This window comes from Carettochelys insculpta, chromosome 17 (assembly GCF_033958435.1).
Source record: "Carettochelys insculpta isolate YL-2023 chromosome 17, ASM3395843v1, whole genome shotgun sequence".
NCBI lineage: Eukaryota > Metazoa > Chordata > Testudines > Carettochelyidae > Carettochelys > Carettochelys insculpta.
In genome coordinates this window covers 9,158,422-9,180,309 of record NC_134153.1, presented here as the reverse complement: position 1 = coordinate 9,180,309, position 21,888 = coordinate 9,158,422, and the positions used below count along the sequence as shown (strand labels likewise).

The 21,888-nt window shown below is 51.8% G+C and overlaps 1 protein-coding gene and 1 long non-coding RNA gene across 2 annotated transcripts in view; one reads left to right on the top strand and one right to left on the bottom strand.

Annotated features, from left to right (window-relative positions):
- Positions 1 to 2,305, bottom strand: part of GATA5 (GATA binding protein 5) — a 29,499-nt gene extending 27,194 nt beyond the window's left edge. The window contains exons 1-2 of the mRNA XM_075012043.1: positions 2,074 to 2,305; positions 58 to 765 (exon numbers count right to left, since the gene is read on the bottom strand). Coding sequence (XP_074868144.1) covers positions 58 to 583 — 526 coding nt within the window. The 5' untranslated portion in view covers positions 584 to 765; positions 2,074 to 2,305. The remainder of the gene's footprint in view (positions 1 to 57; positions 766 to 2,073) is intronic.
- Positions 2,306 to 3,406: 1,101 nt separating this feature from the next.
- LOC142022319 (uncharacterized) overlaps positions 3,407 to 21,888 on the top strand; it is an 83,537-nt gene continuing 65,055 nt past the window's right edge. The window contains exon 1 of the long non-coding RNA XR_012647928.1: positions 3,407 to 6,475. This is a non-coding gene — a long non-coding RNA (uncharacterized LOC142022319). The remainder of the gene's footprint in view (positions 6,476 to 21,888) is intronic.

The window sequence follows — 21,888 nt, the reverse complement described above, 5'->3', positions numbered from 1 at the left end:
TGGCTGGGCTCGGCGGCGCAGTGGGGCGGCCCCGCGGGGACAGGTCTGGTCACCTACCGAAGGTGGCTCTCCTGCCGGGCAAGGCGGCCGGCCTGCTTTGCAGACTGTGCAGCACGCTGCTCTCGAAGTGTCCCGCGCCCCAGGAGGGCGGCATCTCCGGGCTCACGTAGGCCGGGTAGGGGCTGGAGTAGGAGCCATTGACCGAGCGCACCAAGGCGTTGCTGTACTGCTCCCGGCCGCCGCTGCCCAGGAGCAGCGGGCTCTGGTAGGCTCCCTCCCGGCCGGCCGGGCTGCTGAGCGGCGGGCTGTGCGAGTAGGGGAAGCCCGAAGGCGGGTGCTGGCTGCTCTGGTTGTAGGCCGCCGCCTCGCCGCCGCTCTGCGCCCAGCCAGGGTGGTTGCCCAAGGGGTGGCTCTGGTGGGCAGGCTCGCAGCCCGGCAGGTAGGGCAGGCTCTGCAGCATGGAGGGCACGCGGGTGGTGGGCACGTACACCGGGGAGCTGGCCGAGGAGTGCAGGAAATTGCTGGAGTCGTGGGAATAAGCCGATTGCCCGTGGCTGGGGGCGAGGGCTAAACTCTGATACATGTTATATCCTCCAAGGCGCGGGCCGGGGCAGCGCGGCGGCGGCGGCGGCTCAGCTGGCCGGAAGGTTCCGGGGGCAGTGACGCTGCAAGAGTCCGAGGCGCAGAGCACGTGCGGCGGGGCTGCTTCCCTGCAGCTGGCGGGCTCCCGATGTTCGGGCTCAGGTCAGGAACAGAGCCAGGCACCTGCAACAGGCAAGCAGACGGCTAGCGGCTTTGTGTGGCACAGCGAACCTGCCCAGCCCGCGTGGGGTCCCAGCAGCGCCTTCCACCCGGCGGCCAGAGGCGGCTTTTCGCACGTCTCCAGCCCAAGGAAGCGCGGCTCAGATAGGAGGAAAAGCGACTGCGTGGCTAGAAGCCCCGGGCCAGAGTGAAAGGGTCGGGCTATTGCCAGCTACAGCTGCTTAGTCCAGAGCCGATTCCCCTTTGAGGTGTTCGCTTTGCCGGTATTACCCATAATAACTCAGTAGCGAGAGAAAACTCCGGAGAGTGCGCAGAAATATACTGTGGAACACATCTTGTGTGTTGCACTGTGCAATACGGCAACAGGGTGTAATTATACTGCACGGACCGTTATAACGCGTACCCGCCCGCGTACATTACAATGATAACAGAGCTACGCGTGTTTATATTTAACATCGTGTGTACTGAAATCTGCAAAGTATTAATGACACGAACAGTTGGTGTACAGCGGATAATATGTATTTTGGATTTTGCTAAGGGAGTATCAGTCTGCAGAAACGCAGCTCTGAGTCTCCCGGTTACAGTGAGGCGCCAGATGAAAGGAAAGTGTTTTGAACGGGCGCCTTTCCGCGTTTGAAACAAACGCCCCCAACTTTTGGTACCAAGAGATTGTTTCGAAAGAGTCTCTCGCAAGTGTTCTGCTTTCCGCCTGAATGTGACCGAATTCTAACGCGATTTGCTCCCCCCCACTTTACAACATTGATTTGGGCAAATAAAATCCTCGAAGTCGTTTTAAGGATTTAAGATTTTACCGTAGCGGGGGCTTGGGTACTTTTTGCCTTGTTACGGTGCTTGTTGCAGTGGGAAAAGTCCCTCCCAAGCAGCACAAACCCAAGAGACACTTTTCGAAAGCCACTCGCCGAAAAGCGGCACCACAGCGCAGCCGACACAAGACCCGCCGCGGCCACCCGCCGCCCCACAACCCTGTAATTTCCCCTGTGAGTTTAAGCGGTCAGGAACCCAGGACTGGGTCTGGGGGGTTTGAACCGGCTCGGCGCTCGCGTGCCCGGGTGAGCCGAGCCGGCACCGATCCCCGGCCGGCGCGCCCGGAGGGCAGAGTCCCCTTCCGATCGATTGCGCTGCTGCCTGGACAAGAAGCCAAGCAGTCCTGCCCCGGGCCCCCCTGCCAAGCGCGGCTGAGCACACCGCAGCCCGGGCCAGCCCGGCTAGCGACGCCTTGCAGCGCGGCGGGTTACCGCCCAGCTCCCGGCCCGCCCAGCCCAGCCCAGCCCGGCGCGGAGAAGTACTTACATCGCGGCGGGGAAGGAGCGCGGTGGGGGGACGGGGGGGACGCGCGGGGGGGGGACGAAGCGGCCACTGAATCCCAAATCCTGGGGGGAATCCCAGCACCGAGCGGGGCTGGCCCCCCCCCCAGGCTGCAGCCCCCCCCTCCCCAGACTGCAGCCCCCCCGCCTTGGCTCGGCCCCAGCGCCCGGGTCTGCCGTCACTGGCTCCTCGCTCGGCCCATCCCGGAGCCCGAGTGGCGGCCTTCCCTTCCCAGCGGGGCAATTGTATGGGCCGGGTCACGTGACGCGCCGGGCTAGGGAGGCCCCTGTGTCCTCCCAGGATTGGGTCGCTCCCGAAAGCCGCCTCCATGGCCGGGGGGGCGGGGAGCGGGGAGCGGCTGGGCCCAGGAACCGCACGAGGGCCATTTGTTGCAGGCGTTGGTTTCCCCGCGGAGCCCCCGCTGGTGGCGGGACCTGCGCTGCCCTGGGGAGAGCGGTCTGAGCCGCCGGGCTAAGGTGCACCCGCGGGGAGGGAATCGCTGCTGAATCCCGCAGCTAGCACGGAGCGGGCGGCTGGGGCGAAGCGGCTTCTCCCTGCAGGGAGCCGACCCCGCGCGCTCCGTTCCCTGCCCGCGTCCTGCTCGTCCGGGGTCAGAGGGGAGATTATTCCCCCCCCCCACACACGGCGAAGCTGCTGTTAAGAGCCCCCCGTGCAGCACCGAGCGGGAGAACCATCTGCCCCGTCCCTGCCGGGCTAAGGGGGCCCCCTGGCTCGGGGGCAGCCGTGAAGTGACCCCGCAGTTAACAGCGAGCTCCAGCTTTTATTGTCATAACAACACAACGAAAAGTGGTGGGGGGGGCACGGACCTACCACCTGGTCCGCAGCCGCCCTCAGCCCGGCGAGTGAACGGAAATCCCACGGGGCCATGTTTTACCCGCGGCTCCTGCGGGGCGAAGCGGTGAGAAGCCAGACTCCTGGAGGCTACTTCTCGAAGCTGCCCGGCCGAACTGCTCCCCAGCCGGGAGCGGGGAACCAAAGGCAGACCCGAGCCCTAAGTGACAAGCCCCGGGCTGATTCGTATTGCCGGGTCCTTCTTACGAAGGAGGGGGTTGCAGCGGTAGAGTTGTGCTGTAGTGTAGACGAGCTCGGCGGCCCCTCTGCTACGTCTCAGGCAGGTGTTGTTCAAGGGGCCGCTGCCTGGGAGAGGTGAAAAGCGCGGGGAGCTCCTATTGTCCGGCAAAAGCCCAAACCCACCCGGAAAACTTGCTGCTGAATACACAACCGAGCCGGGTTTCCTGCCACCCTCCCGCGCGCGGCGCAGCTCTCGCGTAAACAAATACCGACGTAACGCGGCACCTTGGAGGGGCTGGAGCACAAGCGTCCGTGGGCAAAGACCTGGGCTCTGACCAAGCGGGGCTGTGCCCACGGGGGCTCATAGTCCAGAAGGTGCCACCGGGCTGCTCGCTGGCTGGGAAGATACAGACGCGCTCGGCTTCCCTTCCACTGCTTATAGACGTAACGTCGCTCTGCCTTGCACCGGCTCCGCCGCTGGTTCAGGAGTGTCCTGAAGAAGCGGGTCCGTCCCACGAAAGCTCCTCAGCTGACCAGCCCTTCTGGTCGTCCTCCACGTGCTGCCGTCCTGCTGCTCTGGTTTGCGGGAGTGCGGGCGAGCGTGGCTCCCTCTGTCCCTGTTCTAATCATTGGAGGATTTGGGTGGCGCCCAGGCACTGAGGACAGGGCATTAAGTCTGATGGACCTTTGATCTGCCCCTGTTTGATGGACCCTTGAGCCGGCCCTGTTCGGCAGTTCGAAGAACCAGCCGGGCCGTCGCACCTTAGCGCCTGCAGGTTTCTTTCTCAGGAGTCCGTGGGCAGAGCCACTTCTCCGTGTTTTTCAGACGGGAGCAGATGTCGGGAGCCCGGGGTGCAGGTGGCGGGGGAGGAAAGCGGGCTCCGAGCATCTGAGGAAGTGGGTCTAACCCACGCAGGCCGATCGCCCCGGGTGTCAGGCTGTACCGTGCTCCCGGCCTGCAGCCGAGCAGGGCTGCCCCTCCCAGACGAGCGGCCGTTCTTCCGTTCAAAGCCACAGCTCGGGTATGGCCCTGGGGGGCCACGGCGGGCGCGATCCGGCTCGCACGGGACAGGCGACGGGTGCGAGGAAGGAGCCCGAGTTTTCTTGCAGCCTTTGCAGCCGGCCGCCCGCGATCGGTGCGATGAAAGTCCCCTTCTTGGGGTCCCCGGCCGGGCGAGTTCTCAGCCGGGTTCCCTGCGCGAGCCCGCAGCGATCGCCTCGGGAGCCCCGTGAAATTCCTCCCTTGCCACGGCCCAGCGATCGCCCCGTAGGCCTGGGATCTGCCTCAGCCTCTCCCCGCTTCTGCGCAAATGGGAAAAAACTCCCGCTTCACCCCGCGCTGTCCGCTGCTTCCCGGGGAAACGGGGAGCCGATCCCGCGGGCTGTGCCCCTCCACAGCACCCGCTCACTACCGGGGGAGGCAACGCACTGCCCGCAGGATCGGGCCCCCGCTCTAGTCTGTGCCGTTCCTGCGTTGGCACCGAGTGCTAACGTCCTACGAGCACAAGGCATGACTAGGCGGGGGGTTAAATGCTGTTGTTAGCAGCGAGAGAAGAGCTCCACGCAAGACAGCAGGAAAGTAAGAGCCGGACCTGGCTTCTCCAGGTGGGCTGAGCGTTACTTCTCGCTTGGTAACCAGACAGAAAGGTTGGAGGCAGGGAAAGTCTCCCGTTAAAATCAACGTGTGTCAGAGCGCGGGCGGTTCGCCACGGAGCCACCCGATGCCACCGGCTAAACTTGTGTATTTATTTCCTGGTCATATTCGAGCCCATTCCCAGAAGGTTCTGCAATGTACAGTCTATTTTCCGCACGCAGACGAGCAGTTCGAGAAGAGCAGCTCAGAGGGGCTCCAGATCGGCGATGCGCGTTCCTCGGCCGAGCGACGCTTCTTAAACGCCTTTGAAAATGCCCTTCCACTAGCCCTTGCGGTCCAAGCGGGGAAAAGCGAGCGCGCCGCAGACGGCGGAAAACAACCCCCGTTTTCGGATTTTACTCATACAACTGAAAATATGACGTGGGCGCATTTTAATTTAAAATCGTTCGGAAAGATTTCTCTTGAGATGCGCATGATTGTAAAATAGTATCAAAACACCCGCACGCACATATGTGTCCATACAGGAGGGGAAAGAGGTGTCAATATATACAATATAGGCTTTGGTAGATACATAGATAGATAAGCTAAAGGAAATCTTACATAGCGTTTTACTAATAGGTACAGAGACATATAACTCCCCAGGCAGGGATACACACTCACACATGCAGTAACCAGGCTCCTTTCAGCCCCACCATCACCCAAGAGTTTAAGTTATCCCGATTTATTCCCCAGTCCCTCCAGACGGCTGCAGCAGCGGCCCTGGCCACAGGCGCCCGATCAAAGTTGTGTCGAAAGAGGTGATTAAAAGCGAAGTGGTGGGTGGGGTGGGGTGGGGTGGGAAGGTAGGGCACAGTTCCAGGAGAGGAAAGCGGGACCATGGGCCCTCTCTCTCTCCACCCGCTCCTTGCTGTCACCCCGGTAGCTCTGGGAGAGGAAAAGAGAAGGGTTAGTTGCTTCCCCACCCCCGGAAAACACAACAAGAAGTCTTGTGGCACTTTCTGGACTAACCCACACACCAGACACAAGCTTTCCTGGGCAAAGACCAGCTCGCTCAGATGCAAAACTCTTTCTCTTGCTTGTCCCCACTGCAAAGGTTGTCATTCCGGAACATCAGCGCATTTATCTGGCCACAGTAACTCCGCCACGAGGAACCAGTTCAGCGCCCCCGCCCCCACCTCCGTTCAGTTTGGAAGCTGGTCAGTGGCCATGTTTCCACCACGGCGACCTATCTACAGACGTCACTGTTGGAAGAGACGTTCCACCAGAACCTCTGCTGGCAGATGGCGGCTACGCACTCACGCGGCTCCATCGTTTGTCTGCTCTGCCCAGAGAAGGGCCCCAGAAGCACCCACACGGCTGGTTTGTCAACAGCTTTTGTTGACAAGATGCATTTTGTGTGTTGACACTGCGCAGTTTTGTCTACAAAACTCCCTCGTGTAACTGTGACCAGGGCGCACTAAGCCGAGGTAATTACATTGGCCTCCAGGGAGGCCTCTCATCCCCGCTCCTGTTTGGCCACTGGGCTCCCTCGTGTGAGCTGCTCGGTTTGGCAATGCCCTGGCAGCGTGCAGCTCTGTGCAGAACTAACTGACTTCCCAGGCAGACAAGCCCTGCAGTGCAGCCCGAGCCCGAGGACCCAATGGTCCCACTCAGACGCTCCTCCATCCCAGGCTCCTGCCTGGCTCTGCTGGAAACCCCGCTGCCCAGTGCCGGGCCACTTGGCTCCCACCCAGCGGAAATCACTCCGCTGCCACCCGCGAGGTTGGTCTTTCGGTGTGTCTGTCCGAGGCCCACACGCTTTCTCCTGTTGCCGACCCTGGCTGGGCTGGGATCCCCGGGCACACACCCGACCCCGGACCCTTCCCCGAGCCGCTCTTCCAGCGGGCCCCCAGGTGCTGCCCTGGGCCCATGCAAGGGGCTTTCTCCCCGCTCCTGCGCTGGCCACTCCGGCGACGAAAGGCGCAGGCTGGAGCCCACCCTCGGAGGGCAGCTAAGGGGTTAGCTCCGGGAGGGGCAGGAGACTGAGGACTCCCACCCTCCTGCCAGCCTTGTGCCTTCCCGAGCCCGGAGGAAGCAGCTTCTGGGCTGTGGGGAGGGGCAAAGAACCCCGGGAAAGCCCCTCCCCCCGGGCCAAGTGTGCGGCCCCGGGCCGGACGCTCGGGGCAGCCGGGTGACCGCGGAAGTGGGGTCGGAACAAGGCCCGGGGCCTGGCTGCAGCGCTGCGCCCTTCGCGCGGCTGGAGCTGGGATCGGGCCCGTGGTTTGCATCTGGCAGCCGGTTCTTCCCGCTGGGTGATCCGGAGGGAGGGCTGGGCCTCCGTGGCCCCGCAGGCTGTGCGCTTTGGAGGTCACCGCAATGCCCCTGTCACCGCTGTCCAAGCGGCCGGCGGGGCGCTGGGCGAAGGAGCGCAGGATCGGGGCCTGCAAGGGCCGCGATCTTCCCAGGACCGTGTTGCGCGTGTAATACCCCGGGGCGGGGGCACCGCCTCGCAGGCTGCCAGGGGGCAGAGCCGCGCGGAATTCAACGGGGCACCCCCCAGCCCCGCGGAGGGATCGGAGCCCCCAGACGGCGGGGTTGTGGATGGGGGGGGGGGTCCTTCAGTGCGGGGGGAGGGTCCCAGGCCGACCTGCGAAGAGGGAACATCCACGCCCCTGCGCCAGCGCCAGGCCAGCCGCGGGGAAAACACCCCGGCCTCGAGGGCAATTCCTGACTTCGCTGCTGCTCGGAGGCCAACCCGGCCCGGCTCGGCTCGGGGCCAGGGCAGAGGGAGGTTTCGGGTGGGGGTGTTGCAGGGCTCTGGGACGGACCGAGCGGCGCTCCCAGGCCCTGGCGAGTAGCCCCCCGGCCCCCTTCTCTTTGGGCCGTGCCTTGCCCGGGAAAGGGGCGCACTGGCGGGAGGGCGGTCATGGGGAACAGGGGCCGTTGCTTCCAGCTCAGGTGTAAGGGGAAGACAGCGGGGTCCCTCCCCGGCGGACGCAAACCCTCCAGGGTGACCTCGGAGCGCCCCAGCCCTGGCCGAGCGGAGTGCGCCCACCCCGACCCCGGCCACTCCTGGCAGGTGCCCAAGGAACGCACAAAGGGCCCCGCGCGGAGCCAGGCGGACCCGTCCCACCCGTCCGCTCCGGACCACGATCCCCTCTGCCACGCGTGGGAACGGGGCGAGGTGCGGAGCTGACCAGGCGCACCCGGATCCCGGGCGATCGCCCCCCGCAATGTCCTCCCGGCTCCCTCCTACCCAAACCCGAGCCCACCCCCGAATGCAACCTGCCTGTGCCCTGCAGGCTGCCGGGCCCTAGGACAGACGGCACACGTCCCCACAGGCTTTCCAAGCCACCAGCAGGGCCCCCGCTCGCTTCCCGCGTGAACGAAGCGGACACCACCCGGGAACATGGCTGGAGGCTGCCCGCAATTTCCCACCCGTGCCCGGCCCGGCCCCGCCGCGCGCCGAGGGGGAAGGAGCCCAGCGCAGCTCCCGGCCCGGTCCCAGTGTACAGGGCAGGGCGCATTTCACCTCCAGTCCCCGAGCAGCGCCCAAACTCCCGCCCCCCTCGGGGAGAGCCCCGGAGGACCCGCTGCCCCTCTACCTGACTCCCTGGCCTTTTCCGCAGCGCGGCGATTGCAGGGGGCCGAGTTCGCGCAGGTCCCACGCGGGAGGAAGGCGAGCCCGGCTGGCAGAGCACAGGCGGGAAGGGGGGCCTAGGGCCGGAGCTGAGAGGCGAGGATGGGGTTGTGGGCAGGAGATGGGGACCACTTGGGAGGCACCGGTGGAAAGGGTTAAACAAACCACGCGCCTCGGGGGGATGTTTATCTTCTGCTCCGCGCAGGCAGCGGCGGCTCCGGGGGTTGAACGCGCGTGTGTGCCGGGAGGGCGGGGGGTGGTTTTAAGACGCCTTTTTCCCTCGCGTGAGTTCCCAGCCGGGCTTACCTGGAGCAGCGGCTCTCCAAAGGCAGAGGGGGAAACGGGCTGATCCCAGAGCGCCACCGCCTCAGCCCGGGCACGGACCGTACCCCCCAGGGGGCGCTTGGGCACAGCTCCAGGGGTTCAGCATTTCTGCCAAGCAATTTATAGGGGAGAAATGGTCTGCAAGTGACCGCGGGTTTGCGCTTTGCCTTGCAGAAGGCACAGCCCTACTGGGGCCTTTTAACCCCGAGCTCTGCTTCTCACTGCCTTGAACAATTTTGTGTATAAAGAGTGTGTTGGAGAGTTCAAAGGCAGCTTTGCCCACCCAGGAGTGAATACCAGAAAGGGACCGTCACAGCAAAGGAGTTGCATGAATCTGTTGGAAGATGGGATGGGGTCTGAGCAGAATGGGCACCGGCTAGTATCATTATCAAAGGAATACAGATTGAACCTCTCTAGTCCCGCACCCTTGAGACCTCAGGGGTGAGGAAGGACAGAATATGCTGGACCATGAGAGGCCAACACTCCCAACTGCTTACTGGGCTCTTAGAAGACATTTAGGGTAAATTACAACTAAACAACAGCACAGAACACTGAGAGTCAGGACTGCTGGCTGGAAACAAACTTTATGGGACCACAGGTAACTTGGTCACATCCATGATGTGTCAGAAAGGTAGCCCTGTTAGTCTGTAGCTGCGAGAACAAGAAGTCTTGTGGCACCTTATAGACTAACAGATATTTTAGTTAGCTGGATGACCCATGATAAGTGGTCATCCGGCTAACCAAAATCATGCCTGATTATGGATGTTGCTACAGGAAAGAGTTTTGGATTAGAGAGATTCAGCCTGTATAATAAAATAAGTGGGGGTAATAAGCCTGCACTTGTCCTTGCTGATTTGCATCCCATAGTCTCAAAGAATGTTGCGAACATTAATTTAACTTTCCGTTCTCCCAAGGAGATGGGTAAATATCTTTGTACCCACGTTCCAGCTGGGAAAAACTGAGATACAGAAAGGTGAAATTTATCACTCCCATTTTACGGGTCAGGCCAATTTGACCCCGAGAGCTGTTGAGCCCCTCAACTCTAAGCAAAGTCACTGGGAGACATGGGCATGCAGCTCTTCTCAGTAGATGCTCGACATTGTGCCTGGTGTGGTGCAGGCAGTTTGAGAAACTGATCCTGCTGCAGTGAAGTCAGTAGGAATTCTTCCAGTAATTACAAAGGGCGTACAAGTGGGCCTTGGCCCTGCAAGCATTTAGCCATGTGAAACCTCAGTTGGACCTTCTCTTGTGGCGAATAGAACTCCTAAATAGAAGGGCTTGCAGGGTCGGGGCCTTAGGGGCATAGCAATTTACCAAGAAAGCTAGAAATAGAATCCAGGGGTCCTACTTTCAACTCCCTCCTCTTCACCTGCTCACTCTATGCCATTCAGTCTGTGTGTGTGTGTGTGTGTGTGTGTGTGCGCGTGTGCACATGCATGTATGGGGGAAGGGGGAATATTTCATGCTAACAGTGGAAAAGAGCAGACTTGTCTCTGCTGGGTCCCTGGACTGGTGCTCAGGATCTGCCAGGCACAGCCCAGCCCAGCAAGGCAGGGAGTTGCGGCCGAATGCTTAGTTCACTTTTATTGCCATTCCACTAACATTTGGTTTCTACCCTGCCGAGTTGCCTCCCCCGCCCGAAAGGCAATAAATGAAATGAAGTAGGGGGAATACGAGGCTATTTTGGTATATGAACCTCCTTGTGGCCAGGTGAAAGGTTAAATTCACATGATTCATGGGAGGCTGAGAGACAGCACTTTGTTGCTAGGATTTTGGGGAATGCGGAGGGCTCCGGCGAAGGAGTCTGCGTAATCTTTAAGGGAGAGCGCCAGGCTCCTGTCTGACGGCTGCAGGCCCCGCCGTTCTGTGTTTCATTTCAGACTGTCACTCTCCTATCTCTCAGCTCACTCCCAGCTCCAGCTTGCTGCCAGATCTTGGGAACTGTTAACTCAGACAAATTTATAGATGGAAAAAGAACAGTTAGCCATTGTTCAGTGGGGCGGGGGTGAGGGGAGAGAGCAGGGCTTCAAGCCACCTAAGTCATGATGTAACATTGTTAGTACATGGCCCGAGGAGACATGCCAAGGGCCTTTCTCCTTTTTGCCCCAGCTGGGAAGCTGGTACCATGATGCAGCTCCAAAAAATAGTACTTGAGCTTCTGAGCTATTAGTTGCTATGCCCCTAAGGCCCCGATCCTGCAAGCCCTTCTACCTGGGAGTTCTATTAGCTACAAGAGAAAGGTCCTATTGAGCTTTCATGTATTTAAATCCTCGCAGGGCCAAGGCCCATTTGCGCCCTCTTTGTAATTAATGGCAGAACTCCTGTTGACTTCACTGCAGCAGGATCAGTTTCTTGAACTGCTTGGGTCAAACTGTGCACAATGTTGAGCCTCTACGGAGAATCTATCAGCTGTTTCTCCTCTCCCAGCATCTTGGGGACAGGACTCATTTGCTGATTCTCAGCCATCCTACCATGCAGCTTGTGATTTTTTTTCTTAACGCCTCAGTCCTGTGGTTATTCCAGACTCCCAGCTTCCATGGAAACAAAGGTAAGTTTCTAGCCCTAACCAGAGAACAGCTTGAGAGTGTGACTCAGGCTCAGAAACTAGAAGGCAAATTTTAAGACCTCAAACAAGCAGGGTAAATTAGTGGTTGTCACCAGACCAGGTGCTCCAAATCATCTCTGCCCCTCGGGCAGGGTGGCTTTGGGTGGCTCCACCTATTTCATCCTCATTTTCTCTACCTGTAAAATGTGAATAATCATACAGGCTTCTCTGCAAAGGACTCTGAGATCTGCTGATGAAGTGGGCTATATGTTATTTTTTAAAAGATCTTATGATTGGGAGGCTTGGGCTTGGCAAGACGGGGAACATGGAAATCTCTGGGTAGACTGTTTACCTCATGTCTCTGCCCTTCACATAAGAACATAAAAACAGCCATACTGGGTCAGATCAGAGGTCCCTCTAGCCCAGTGTCCTATCTTTCAACAGTGGCCAAATCCAAGTACCCCAGAGGGAATGAACAGTAGCCCAAGTACTGCTGGTAGGGCTGAAAAGCATGTAGCTTAGCTTTGGGGGAGGGGTGTATGGCATGGATCTCCCCACATTTGCCCTTCTTGCTATTTCCTTGCTTTTGCAACCCTCCGAAGCCCACCCCATGTCTTCCCTGAGGGCTGCAAGCCATAGGTCAAGAAACACTGATCTAACTTAGTTGAGTACCTCTTAGCAGACCCCTCGAGTATCCCAATGGGTACACTTGTATCCCTGGTTGTGAATCTTTGCTCTAGGATTCTCTCCAAGGCAATCGTATCAATTTCAGTGAATCTGTCTGTCTTTTGAGGGGACTTGTGGGAAGGCACCGGAGGACTGTCAGCACTCGAGTGTCTGCATCTGCAGTGTGAAGTGGACAGATTCCAGCCCAAATTAAGCTGGAGCCTGGGTTATAACTCAGAACACTCAGAGGGATAAGCCACTCTGGGCTTAAAGTCCGTACAAACCTGGGCCGCTTATTTAGTCTAAATCATCTTCCAAATTTATGGTGACTGTGCTGCTGAGAGTTGCAGCAACTGATTTGCATCCATAAACTAAGCAGACATGACCCTGAAGATGCAGAAAGAGAAATTAAGTCCACTCCCCAAGTGACATTTTCATTATCACTTTCTTCAGAACAACATTTTAACTGCTGGGTCGCTGGACACACACATTTTCACATTAAAAAGCCTGTCAGGTGTTATAGTAATGTCCATTCAGCGTCTAAAGCATTTCACACACTCATTCCTAAGAGAACTTATTGACTCAAAGCACTGACCTTCCATGTGTGCACACCCAGAAACACACACAGGCTGACTTCAAATCTGGCGTATGTCCGCTGATGCTCACGAAGCTCTGCCAGTCATGAATTTCAGCGACGTCTTTACCATGGGCTAGTTTCCAGCCTGCTTTTTTCTCCTCTTTTATTTTACATTGATAGAAATAATTTCCCATGATGGAGAAGTGGCACTATGATGGCTCCTGAGTAAGATAGTGATACATAAGCAGTGTAGCCCCCACCCCGCAATGTAGCTAAATGTAGCTTGCTTTGCCAGATGATTTTTACACCTCCACAAGTAACATGTTTTGCTGCCTTCACTCCCTTACCTCCATTGCCAGACAAATGGTTTTATTTATCAGTCTCTCCAACCCATCTCAGCTCCTCTGGCTTTGTCCGGCACACACATCAACAAGGTCTCTAAGTTGTTATTATTGCCCCACTGCAACTCTTTGGCAGCATTTCTCACCTGGTCTAACCTCATTTTTCAGTCTGTCTTCAACATCTCAGTCTCCCTGGCTGTGTTTTCCACCTTCGTTGGCAGAAAGGCATAGCCTCAAGGAATTTGAACACATTCATGGGCAGTGAGAACAGTCGGGTGGCTATTCCATCTACTGGTCATCTAAGTAGCTCTGGCTATTCAGAGGAGTACGTCATCATGCAATGTGCTGTCTTAATGCTTGTCTAGTGAAGCCATTGTTTAGTGAAAATAATTTCATTCTGTTCCAAGTTCTCAAGCACACACACACAAAACTGTGTTCATGTCCATCCAAGGTTTATGCACGTGACTGACTCTCTGGCTGACTTACTGGAGTATTGAAAAGGGGACCTCCATGGGACACTTTGCCTCCATACTTTTGTGGAAATAGGTTTTTTGAACATGAATATGCATGACTCGAATTTACTTTATGCAAAATAGATTGAATAACCTGTCATTCAAGACCCTGTGATCCTGAGAATATGTATGTTCTATTTGTGTGTACGTAGCATTCTTCTATGGGAAGTTAGAAGATTAAGTTTAAACCTATTTATTAATCTAGACGTTCTAGTGAGAGAGTCATGAATAGTGCTTAAAGGGCTTAATGGCTTGGTGCTCAAGGCAGCAATCTGAGAATGACTTTGTTTTTCCTGTAAGCTAGAACTGTGGTTGGTCCTACATGTGACTGTAATCCACATGCTTGCTGGGTGTGGTTCACTCTCCCATGTTGTGGCACTTAGACCACTTAACAGAGAGAAAGAGTGAGAGTCCTCTACAGCTGTGGCTGAGAACTAGCTTTTAGTTCATGCAGCAGAGGCCTATGCAATAAGCTCCATAGGTCCCAGGTTCAAGTCTGCCTATCAGAAGTTACATGAGCATGCCCGCTGGTGCTGGAATCCAGCTTGGATCTGGTATTTTTCCATGGGGAGAGTTAAACAAAGGGTTCCCACCCTGAGCAAATTCTATTTAAGGAATGGGAAACAATCAATGTTATCTTCAGCTGGCTTTTGATACTGCATCACCCACGCTTAGAGGATACAGACAAAGAAAACTGAAAACAAAGAACTCTAAGGACGCATGAAGCCATTAGATCCAAGTCACAGAAAAGATCAGCTCTGACTTAAAGGAATTTATCTGAAATAAGGACTAGGGTAAGAATTATGGTTTGTAACAATTTCTCTTAGGCTATGTCTACACTAGAAACATTTGTCTACAGAAGTTACTGTCAGAAGAGATGTTCAGACAAAACTTCTGTCAACAGATCACATCTACACATAAAAGTGAATTGATACTTTGACCCACTTTGATGACAAAAGGGCTCCCCGGAGCATCTGTACAGGTTTTTTTGTCGACAGTTTCTGCAAACAAAATGCATTTTGTGTGCAGGTGCTCCTGAGTTATGTCTACAAAACTCTAGTGTAGACATAGTCACAGTTTATTAACCTTAAGTGGTGTGTATTGTTAATTTTGGTTTAATAACTTGCTTTGATCTGTGTTTTTGCCTGCAGTTACTTAAATTCTACTTTTTATACTTAATAAAACCACTTCTGTATATTATCAAACTCCGTATAAGTAATTATCTGTGTGTGTGTGTGTGTGTGTGTGTGTGTGTGTGTGTGTGGTGGGTTTGGGGAAGAGCAACCACTGCGCATCTCTCTTTTTCATTGATACGGAGAATGAATTTATGAGCTAAGTAAGATGGATTTTAGGGGAGGGAAGTTTGGTCCCTTTTGAGGGCATGCTCCTGGATGCTGTTGAATCCGTATAGCTGAGCCCTCCCACAACTGTCATCAGCATCTGTGTTACTCTACTGGGGGAGAGGGGTTGTTACCCCACCTCTTTGCCTTTGCTGGAGGAGCCAGAACTTCTGGTCCAGAAGAATAGGATGGCAGAGTGCCTGAGAGGGCAGGCAGGTAGGCTTAGACATCTGATCAGCTTAAGGGGTGACAGTCCCAGGGGGACCTCTGTGACCCAACCCATCACACTCCAGGATGAAAGTTTGAGCTGCTCCATATTAAGTTAAAGATGAGACATGACCCTAGAGTTGGCAACTGTAACAACTCATAACCTATGGCAATAAGACTGAAGGAGGACCTGAAAAGCACACTGCCAGAGGATTCCGTACACATGCATACACAAGTGTGCACAATCTCCCAACTGGTGCATCTGCTCTGAGTATTGGATAGGCACAAATTAGGAATGTGCAAAATAAACATGTACCTTTGAAGAACTGGAGCCCACAGTAGGAAGTTCACCATAGATGGAACTGAACTCGGTGCATTGTGCCTTGAAACAAGCTTGGATTTTCATCATAGTTCACTACCAGTAGAGTTTCACTACGTGACTGCAGTATTTGGGGTCACCATAAGTGTGCGTCACATAAGACATAAGTGTGTATAGGAAGAAACTGGTCTGGTCTGATAATGCCGCTTATGGTCCTGTAGGAGACCTTGGTTCACTTCTGCATGCTGCTCCATTTGCTTCCACAATGTGAAAGACCTGGGAACACCAATAAGATGAAGCCAGATGACTGCTGAGTAACATAAGATATTCCCTAAATGACCAGGCCATGGTGATGTGCTCTGAGGGGAGTTCCTGCCTAGCCCTTTCCATTCAGAAGGACACAAGCAGGCTGTGACAGGGTGACTCACTGCTATTGTGTGTGTCATCAGGGGAGGCAAATTTAAAGGACAGGGAAGTGGTGAGATTATGCAGGACACAAAGACCCTAAAACAAATGCAAACAGTTAAAGAGCCACATTCTTCTCACCTCTACCCTGATGCCATCCAGTTGGCTTCAGTAGAGCATCAAAAGTATGAGTGATTGGAGAATATGGGCAGCTGGCTGTAAATGTGCACAAGGCTTGCATGGTGCTAAGTACATTCTGAAAGTGATTTCTATTCTAGTGGATGAAGCCTTTCAGGGCCAGACACAAAGCAGAATTTACCTTGTTTAGATAAACTAGCCAAACAAGATAAAGTAATGACATTTTAATCCTCTAATACATTTGATATCTAGAAGCAGTGGATACAGCATTGGACTGGGGTTGAGCACATCTGAGAATTTATTCACAGTTCTGCTACTGATTCACTGTGTGACCTCAGTCAAGTCACCTCACCTATCTGGGGCACGATTATGCCACAACTTTCATCTCTTATGTTGTAAGTTCTTCAAGTCAGGGGCTGTCTCTCATAGTAGTTGTCCAGCACACCCTTTTACAGTGGGGCTCTGGGCTCAGCTGGAAAGTCTAAGTGCAACTACAGTACTATCGCTATGTAATAAATATTTATTATAACAGGATGAGAATCCTCACTGAAGAAAAGCCCAGTCGCCTATCTTAAAAATGACAAATGTCTTTCTACTGCTCATGCACCCCTAGGCCTCTGTGCTATGGCAACCACAGCTAATTAACAGAACGTTTACCCATTCAGAGTAGCAAACTGTATTAAATAGCTCACTGAGGCCAAACAGCACTCACTGCATGGCAGATGCTAATGTGTGTGTGGGTGCTTGAGAACTTGGGACAGAATGAAATTATTTTGACTTAACAATGGCTTCACTGGACAAGGTTAAGACATCTGTTTATAGGACCAAATCCAGATCCTAGCCTGGCTTGTGCACAGGGGAAGGAATCTTCCTCCAGGCCAGAGAGGTGCTTGCTCCATGATTGTTACTGTGACCGTGAAGCTGCAGTCGCCCACATGGATCTAACTCAACTGCCTACAGTTGGGAAGAGGCTGGAAAGAAAGCTAAACAGCAGAGCCCTATGGCATCCCTGCAGGCTGACATGCACACACTTGCCATGGAGCTGAGCCTTATGGGCCACAAGGTGGGCACATGTCTTAGGACAGGTGTGCACAAAGCTGGGTGTAGAACATTTCATAAGGGGTGTGTGCTGGGTCTCAGCTCATCCATCTAATTAAAATGTTGAAATATGTTACTGTTTTATGTATGTGTAGTCACATTTGAGTATCGATTAATAACATTTTTATATTCTATGTACTCATTTTCTTCCACACACAAAAAGTTTTTTTTTTTGTTTTTTTCATATGAACATAACCAACATTTCAGTGGGTGTGGATGACTTTAGGCAGCTGGGGAGCCCTGCTAATTGCAAGAATGAAAAGTGGGGCCTGGCCTAGAACTTTTGCTTACCCCTGCCTTAGGTGACTGTCCCTAAATCCCGCTTCCTCCACATCTAGTGGAATCACTAATTCAGTGGCCAGCATCATCTCTATGGCTGTGCAGGCAGGGCCAGGAGCTGACCCTTAATGAACAATTTTTAACATCCAATCACTCCCTCTTGCAACCCCACAGAGCCAAAGTGGAAAGAGTCATGTGTCATTAAGAACTAGTGAAATTACTCGTATGAGTAAAGCCATGCATGCATTGAAGGGCTTGTCTATACTTACTGGGAAACCGACTTGTTCACGGTTGATCTTCTGCAGTTTGATTTTGTGTGTCTGGTAAAGACACATGAAATGGATCTTCCTTGGGTCAGCAGTCGACCCGCTGTACTCCTCCTATGCTGCTCTTGACCTCCTTCGGCGAGGACAGACCTTACTGTTCACTGCGGATATGTTCATTCTAGCCACGCAATTGCCATAGCTAGAATGTGTATCTGTAGTTGACTGTAAGGTCTAGTGTAGACCAAGCCGAAGTGTTTGTAGGAGAAGACCATAATTTGTTTCACCATTAAGGAAAAGAAAGTTTATAAACCTGTTTGTTCCATCCCATTTCAACTGGACCAGGTTTTGTTTTCAGCTGCCAAAACCTCAACCCAGGTACACAAAAATCTTGAGCTCAAGTTTTTATAGGCCAATCATTTCTAACAGCCTGGTGTTGGGGTCACCTATGCCAGAACCATATGCTAATCTGCATACAATCATTACGGGGAGTTGAAGTTGAGGTCACCAATAAATAGTGTTTTAAGAGCTTGCTGATCAAACAGAATTTGCAGCCCAGGACAGTTATTGACGGGGGGCTGACAAAAGTGATGTTGCAATGATTTACAGTCCAGGTGTGTTGTCAGAGCAAGATATTTACCTGAGATTCCAAGAACAGTTAAATTTTAATCTTTAAAGACCTTCCCTAACTAGGGCTTTTCTGCAATGTCTGGGAGGGCCAAGACTTCTGGTAACAAAGGGTTGGAATAAATGGTAAATTTTCACAATGGAAGGGGGTAACTAGTGGTGTTCCCCAAGGGTCAGTCTTGGGACCAATCTTGTTCAACTTATTTGTCAATGATCTAGAGAAAGGGGTAAGCAGTGAGGTGGCAAAGTTTGCAAATGACACCAAACTGTTCAGGACAGTCAAAACCAAGGCAGACTGTGAAGAACTTCAAAAAGATCTCAGCAAACTGAGTGATTGGGCAGCAAAATGGCAAATTAAATTTAATGTGGGTAAGTGTAAGGTAATGCACATTGGGAAAAATAACCCTAATTGTACACATAATATGATGGGGGCAAATTTAGCTACAACAGATCAGGAAAGGGATCTTGGAATTGTAGTGGATAGTTCTCTGAAAACATCCACGCAGTGTGCAGCGGCAGTCAGTAAAGCAAATAGGATGTTAGGAATAATTAAAAAAGGGATAGAAAATAAGACAAAGAATATCTTACTTCCCCTATATAAAACTATGGTATGCCCACATCTTGAGTACTGCGTGCAGATGTGGTCTCCTCACCTCAAAAAAGATATATTGGCATTAGAAAAGGTTCAGAAAAGGGCAACTAAAATGATTAAGGGTTTGGAACGGGTCCCATATGAAGAGAGGCTAGAGAGACTGGGACTTTTCAGTCTAGAAAAGAGGAGACTGAGGGCGATATGATAGAGGTATATAAAATCATGAATGGTGTGGAGAAAGTGAATACAGAAAAGTTATTTACTTGTTCCCATAATATAAGAACTAGAGGACACCAAATGAAATTAGTGGGTAGCAGGTTCAAAACTAATAAAAGAAAGTTTTTCTTCACACAGTGCACAGTCAACCTGTGGAACTCCTTACCAGAGGACGCTGTGAAGGCCAGGACTCTAACAGAGTTTAAGAAAGAGCTGGATAAATATTTGGAGGTTAGGGCCATAGGTGGCCATTAGCAAGGGGTAAGATATGGTGCCTAGCCCTTTGTCGAAGGCGGGAGATGGATGGCAGGAGACAAATTGCTTGATCATTGTCTTCAGTTCACCTCCCCTGGGGCACCAGGCATTGGCTACGGTTGGCAGACAGGATACTGGGCTAGAGGGACCTTTGGTCTGACCCAGTATGGCCGTTCTTATGTTCTTATGTTCCTTTTGCAAGTCAACATAGAAGTGACCTGGAGTTTAAGAACTTTCAGGGGAAAATAATAGCAGATTTAGTTATTTACTATGTTTCTAATGGATAGGAAAGGCTTTACTCTTATCCTGAAAGTGTAATTTCCCATCCCGCACAGCTCAGATTATATATACATTAATCAGGATTATCTCTGAATGTCTAGAAGGCAGAAAATAGGGATCCTAGAGACGTCATCAAGAGATTTCATTCGAAAAGACAAAAAGTGCTTGAAAATGGGAAATGTATTCTATTATAAACACAGCCTGCACTGAGGATGACCCTAAGACTTCACAGAATTGGTCTGAGAGACAAAGAAAACTGAAAATGAAAACTATGTTCATATATAACAGAAACAGACTGCAGTTATTGCAACAAAATATGGCTTGAAAGTCTCTTGTAATTTTTCTTAACTTCCAAAATGGCAAGAGAATTCAAGGCCATTAAATATGTATCCTGGTCCTAATGAACTAAAATATGTAAGTTTTGGAGGAGAAGACATGATCAAAACACAACCAGGGATTTTATCTCTGCTGATGTGCAGAAGCTGGCTACATGGTCAGAGCATTAACAAATTTCCTGTCACATATTGCAGAATATTTATTACTGTCTCCTAGGCCTTCCTAGCTAGTTCAGCTTTGCAAAATATGCTGTGGATGAAATTTTATATTTAAAGTTAAAAGATCTACTCCAAGAATACTTAAGGATTTTGTGCTATGTATTTTGTTGTTATTATTATCAGTCCTATCTTGATGTTATTTAATTTGCCTACTGGGTAGAATTTAAAAGAACTTCTAGCAGCCAGTATGAAAAGAACCCAGCAGGTTAACATTTACTTGGTCCTCAGATCTATTAGCTGTAAATTACTTTAACATGAGTGACATCACACTTGACTCTTGGTAAAACAGTGTTAAGTTAGTGGGTAATAAAACAGCTTGACACTAATGATGGGTTCTGGGTGATAAATTACTGTCAGGGATCAGATAAGGGTTCTTGAGACTAACCTTGAACTAAATCTGGTTTGTTGCTACATCTTGTGCGTAGTGTTCTCACTGGGAAGATTAAGGACCAAGGGCTGAATCCTGCACATTGCTCATAGAAGTGGGTGTAATGTTCAGAGAAAACATCCATCCAATGTCTTACTTGGGCAAGTAATGATTACTCATGTGAGGAAGCATTCTCAGGACCCACTCCTATCTCCATCACTGGGGGCGATCGTATGAGTGAAGCAAGGAAGAATTAGCCCTAAACTTCAGACCATCCATTTACTTCTGCAGTCCTTACATTATTGAATCCAGTGTAGGACCTTAGCTTGAATAAGGACTTCAAGACCTGTATCTCTGTCTTTTATTATTTACATATTTTAAAAACAATATGCAAAATAGGGTCCTGATTCTGCAAGATGCTGAGCCTTTATGGGGAGTTACTGAGTACCCTTAACTCCCATTTATTGGTGCAAGAAATATGTGGTGAAATACCTCAGTTTGTGTTCCATAGGAGATCTGATCAGAAATCTATAAATCCCAAAGAGGTCATTAAGGACTGAAGGTGCTCAGCGCTTTGCTTAGGCTTGTTTTCCTTACAGAGATTTAGGGAAAATTCTATCTACAAAAGCTCTGAGCTGGCCAACCTCAATGAAGCCGTGTAAGATTTGGAATTTTTTTGACATCTATTTTCTTTGGAAACTAACCAAGGTGCTCTTAGGAAGCAGTTTCACAAATTGCTTTACATTATTATTGTTATTGGATGCTTGATTTCAATTTATCATTCAGGAAACTTGCCATGTAGACGGTTTGTGCATTATATAAACTACAGTATTAAAATATCCACCTTAGTTAAGTTTTGTTTTTGTACACACACACACACACACACACACACACACACATATCTCCTAGAAGCGGAAGGAACCTTGGGAGGTCATCTAGTCCAGTCCCCTGCTCTCTTAGCAGGAGAAAGCACCATTTATTTGCCCCAATCCCTAAATGACCTCCTGCTCAAATGGCTAATGCTCAAACCACTGAGTTATCCCCTTTTTAATGCATCATTGAGCCTGCCCTTTATTCTGACAGGTATAATCCAGAGACACAAGGTGGATGAGGTAACATCTTTTACCAGACAGATTTCTGTTGGTGGAAGAGACAAGCTTTTGATCTGACACAGAGGTCTTCTTCAGGTATATGCCAGGCACACTTGTATCTTATTCATGACACAAAAGATTGTAGATTTCGGTGAAGAGTAATCTTCCACACAGAAATCCACATACTTTATTAATCCAGGATAGATCTAAAGGGCATTTTAAGAAGTGTCAGTTTTAATACAGGCAATAATGAATTTATCATTTAGAAAAACTGCTCATGCAAAGTATAGATTTTTACATCAGTGCAACATTTCTTTTAAAATTAAAACATATGGGAACAGCATAACCTACAGAGAATGACGAGTATGCACTTCATTAAGAATACTCAGATGAAGGAAACCTCAGTACAGCCTGCTTCTCCTGTGCTCTTCATCAACTACAAGCATGTTTTTACTGTGAACAGGATCGGTGGGCCAGCGATCAATCTGGGGGGGTCGATTTAGTGTGTCTAAAATAGACATTCTAAATCAACTGCTGATCGTTCTCCCATAGATTCCAGT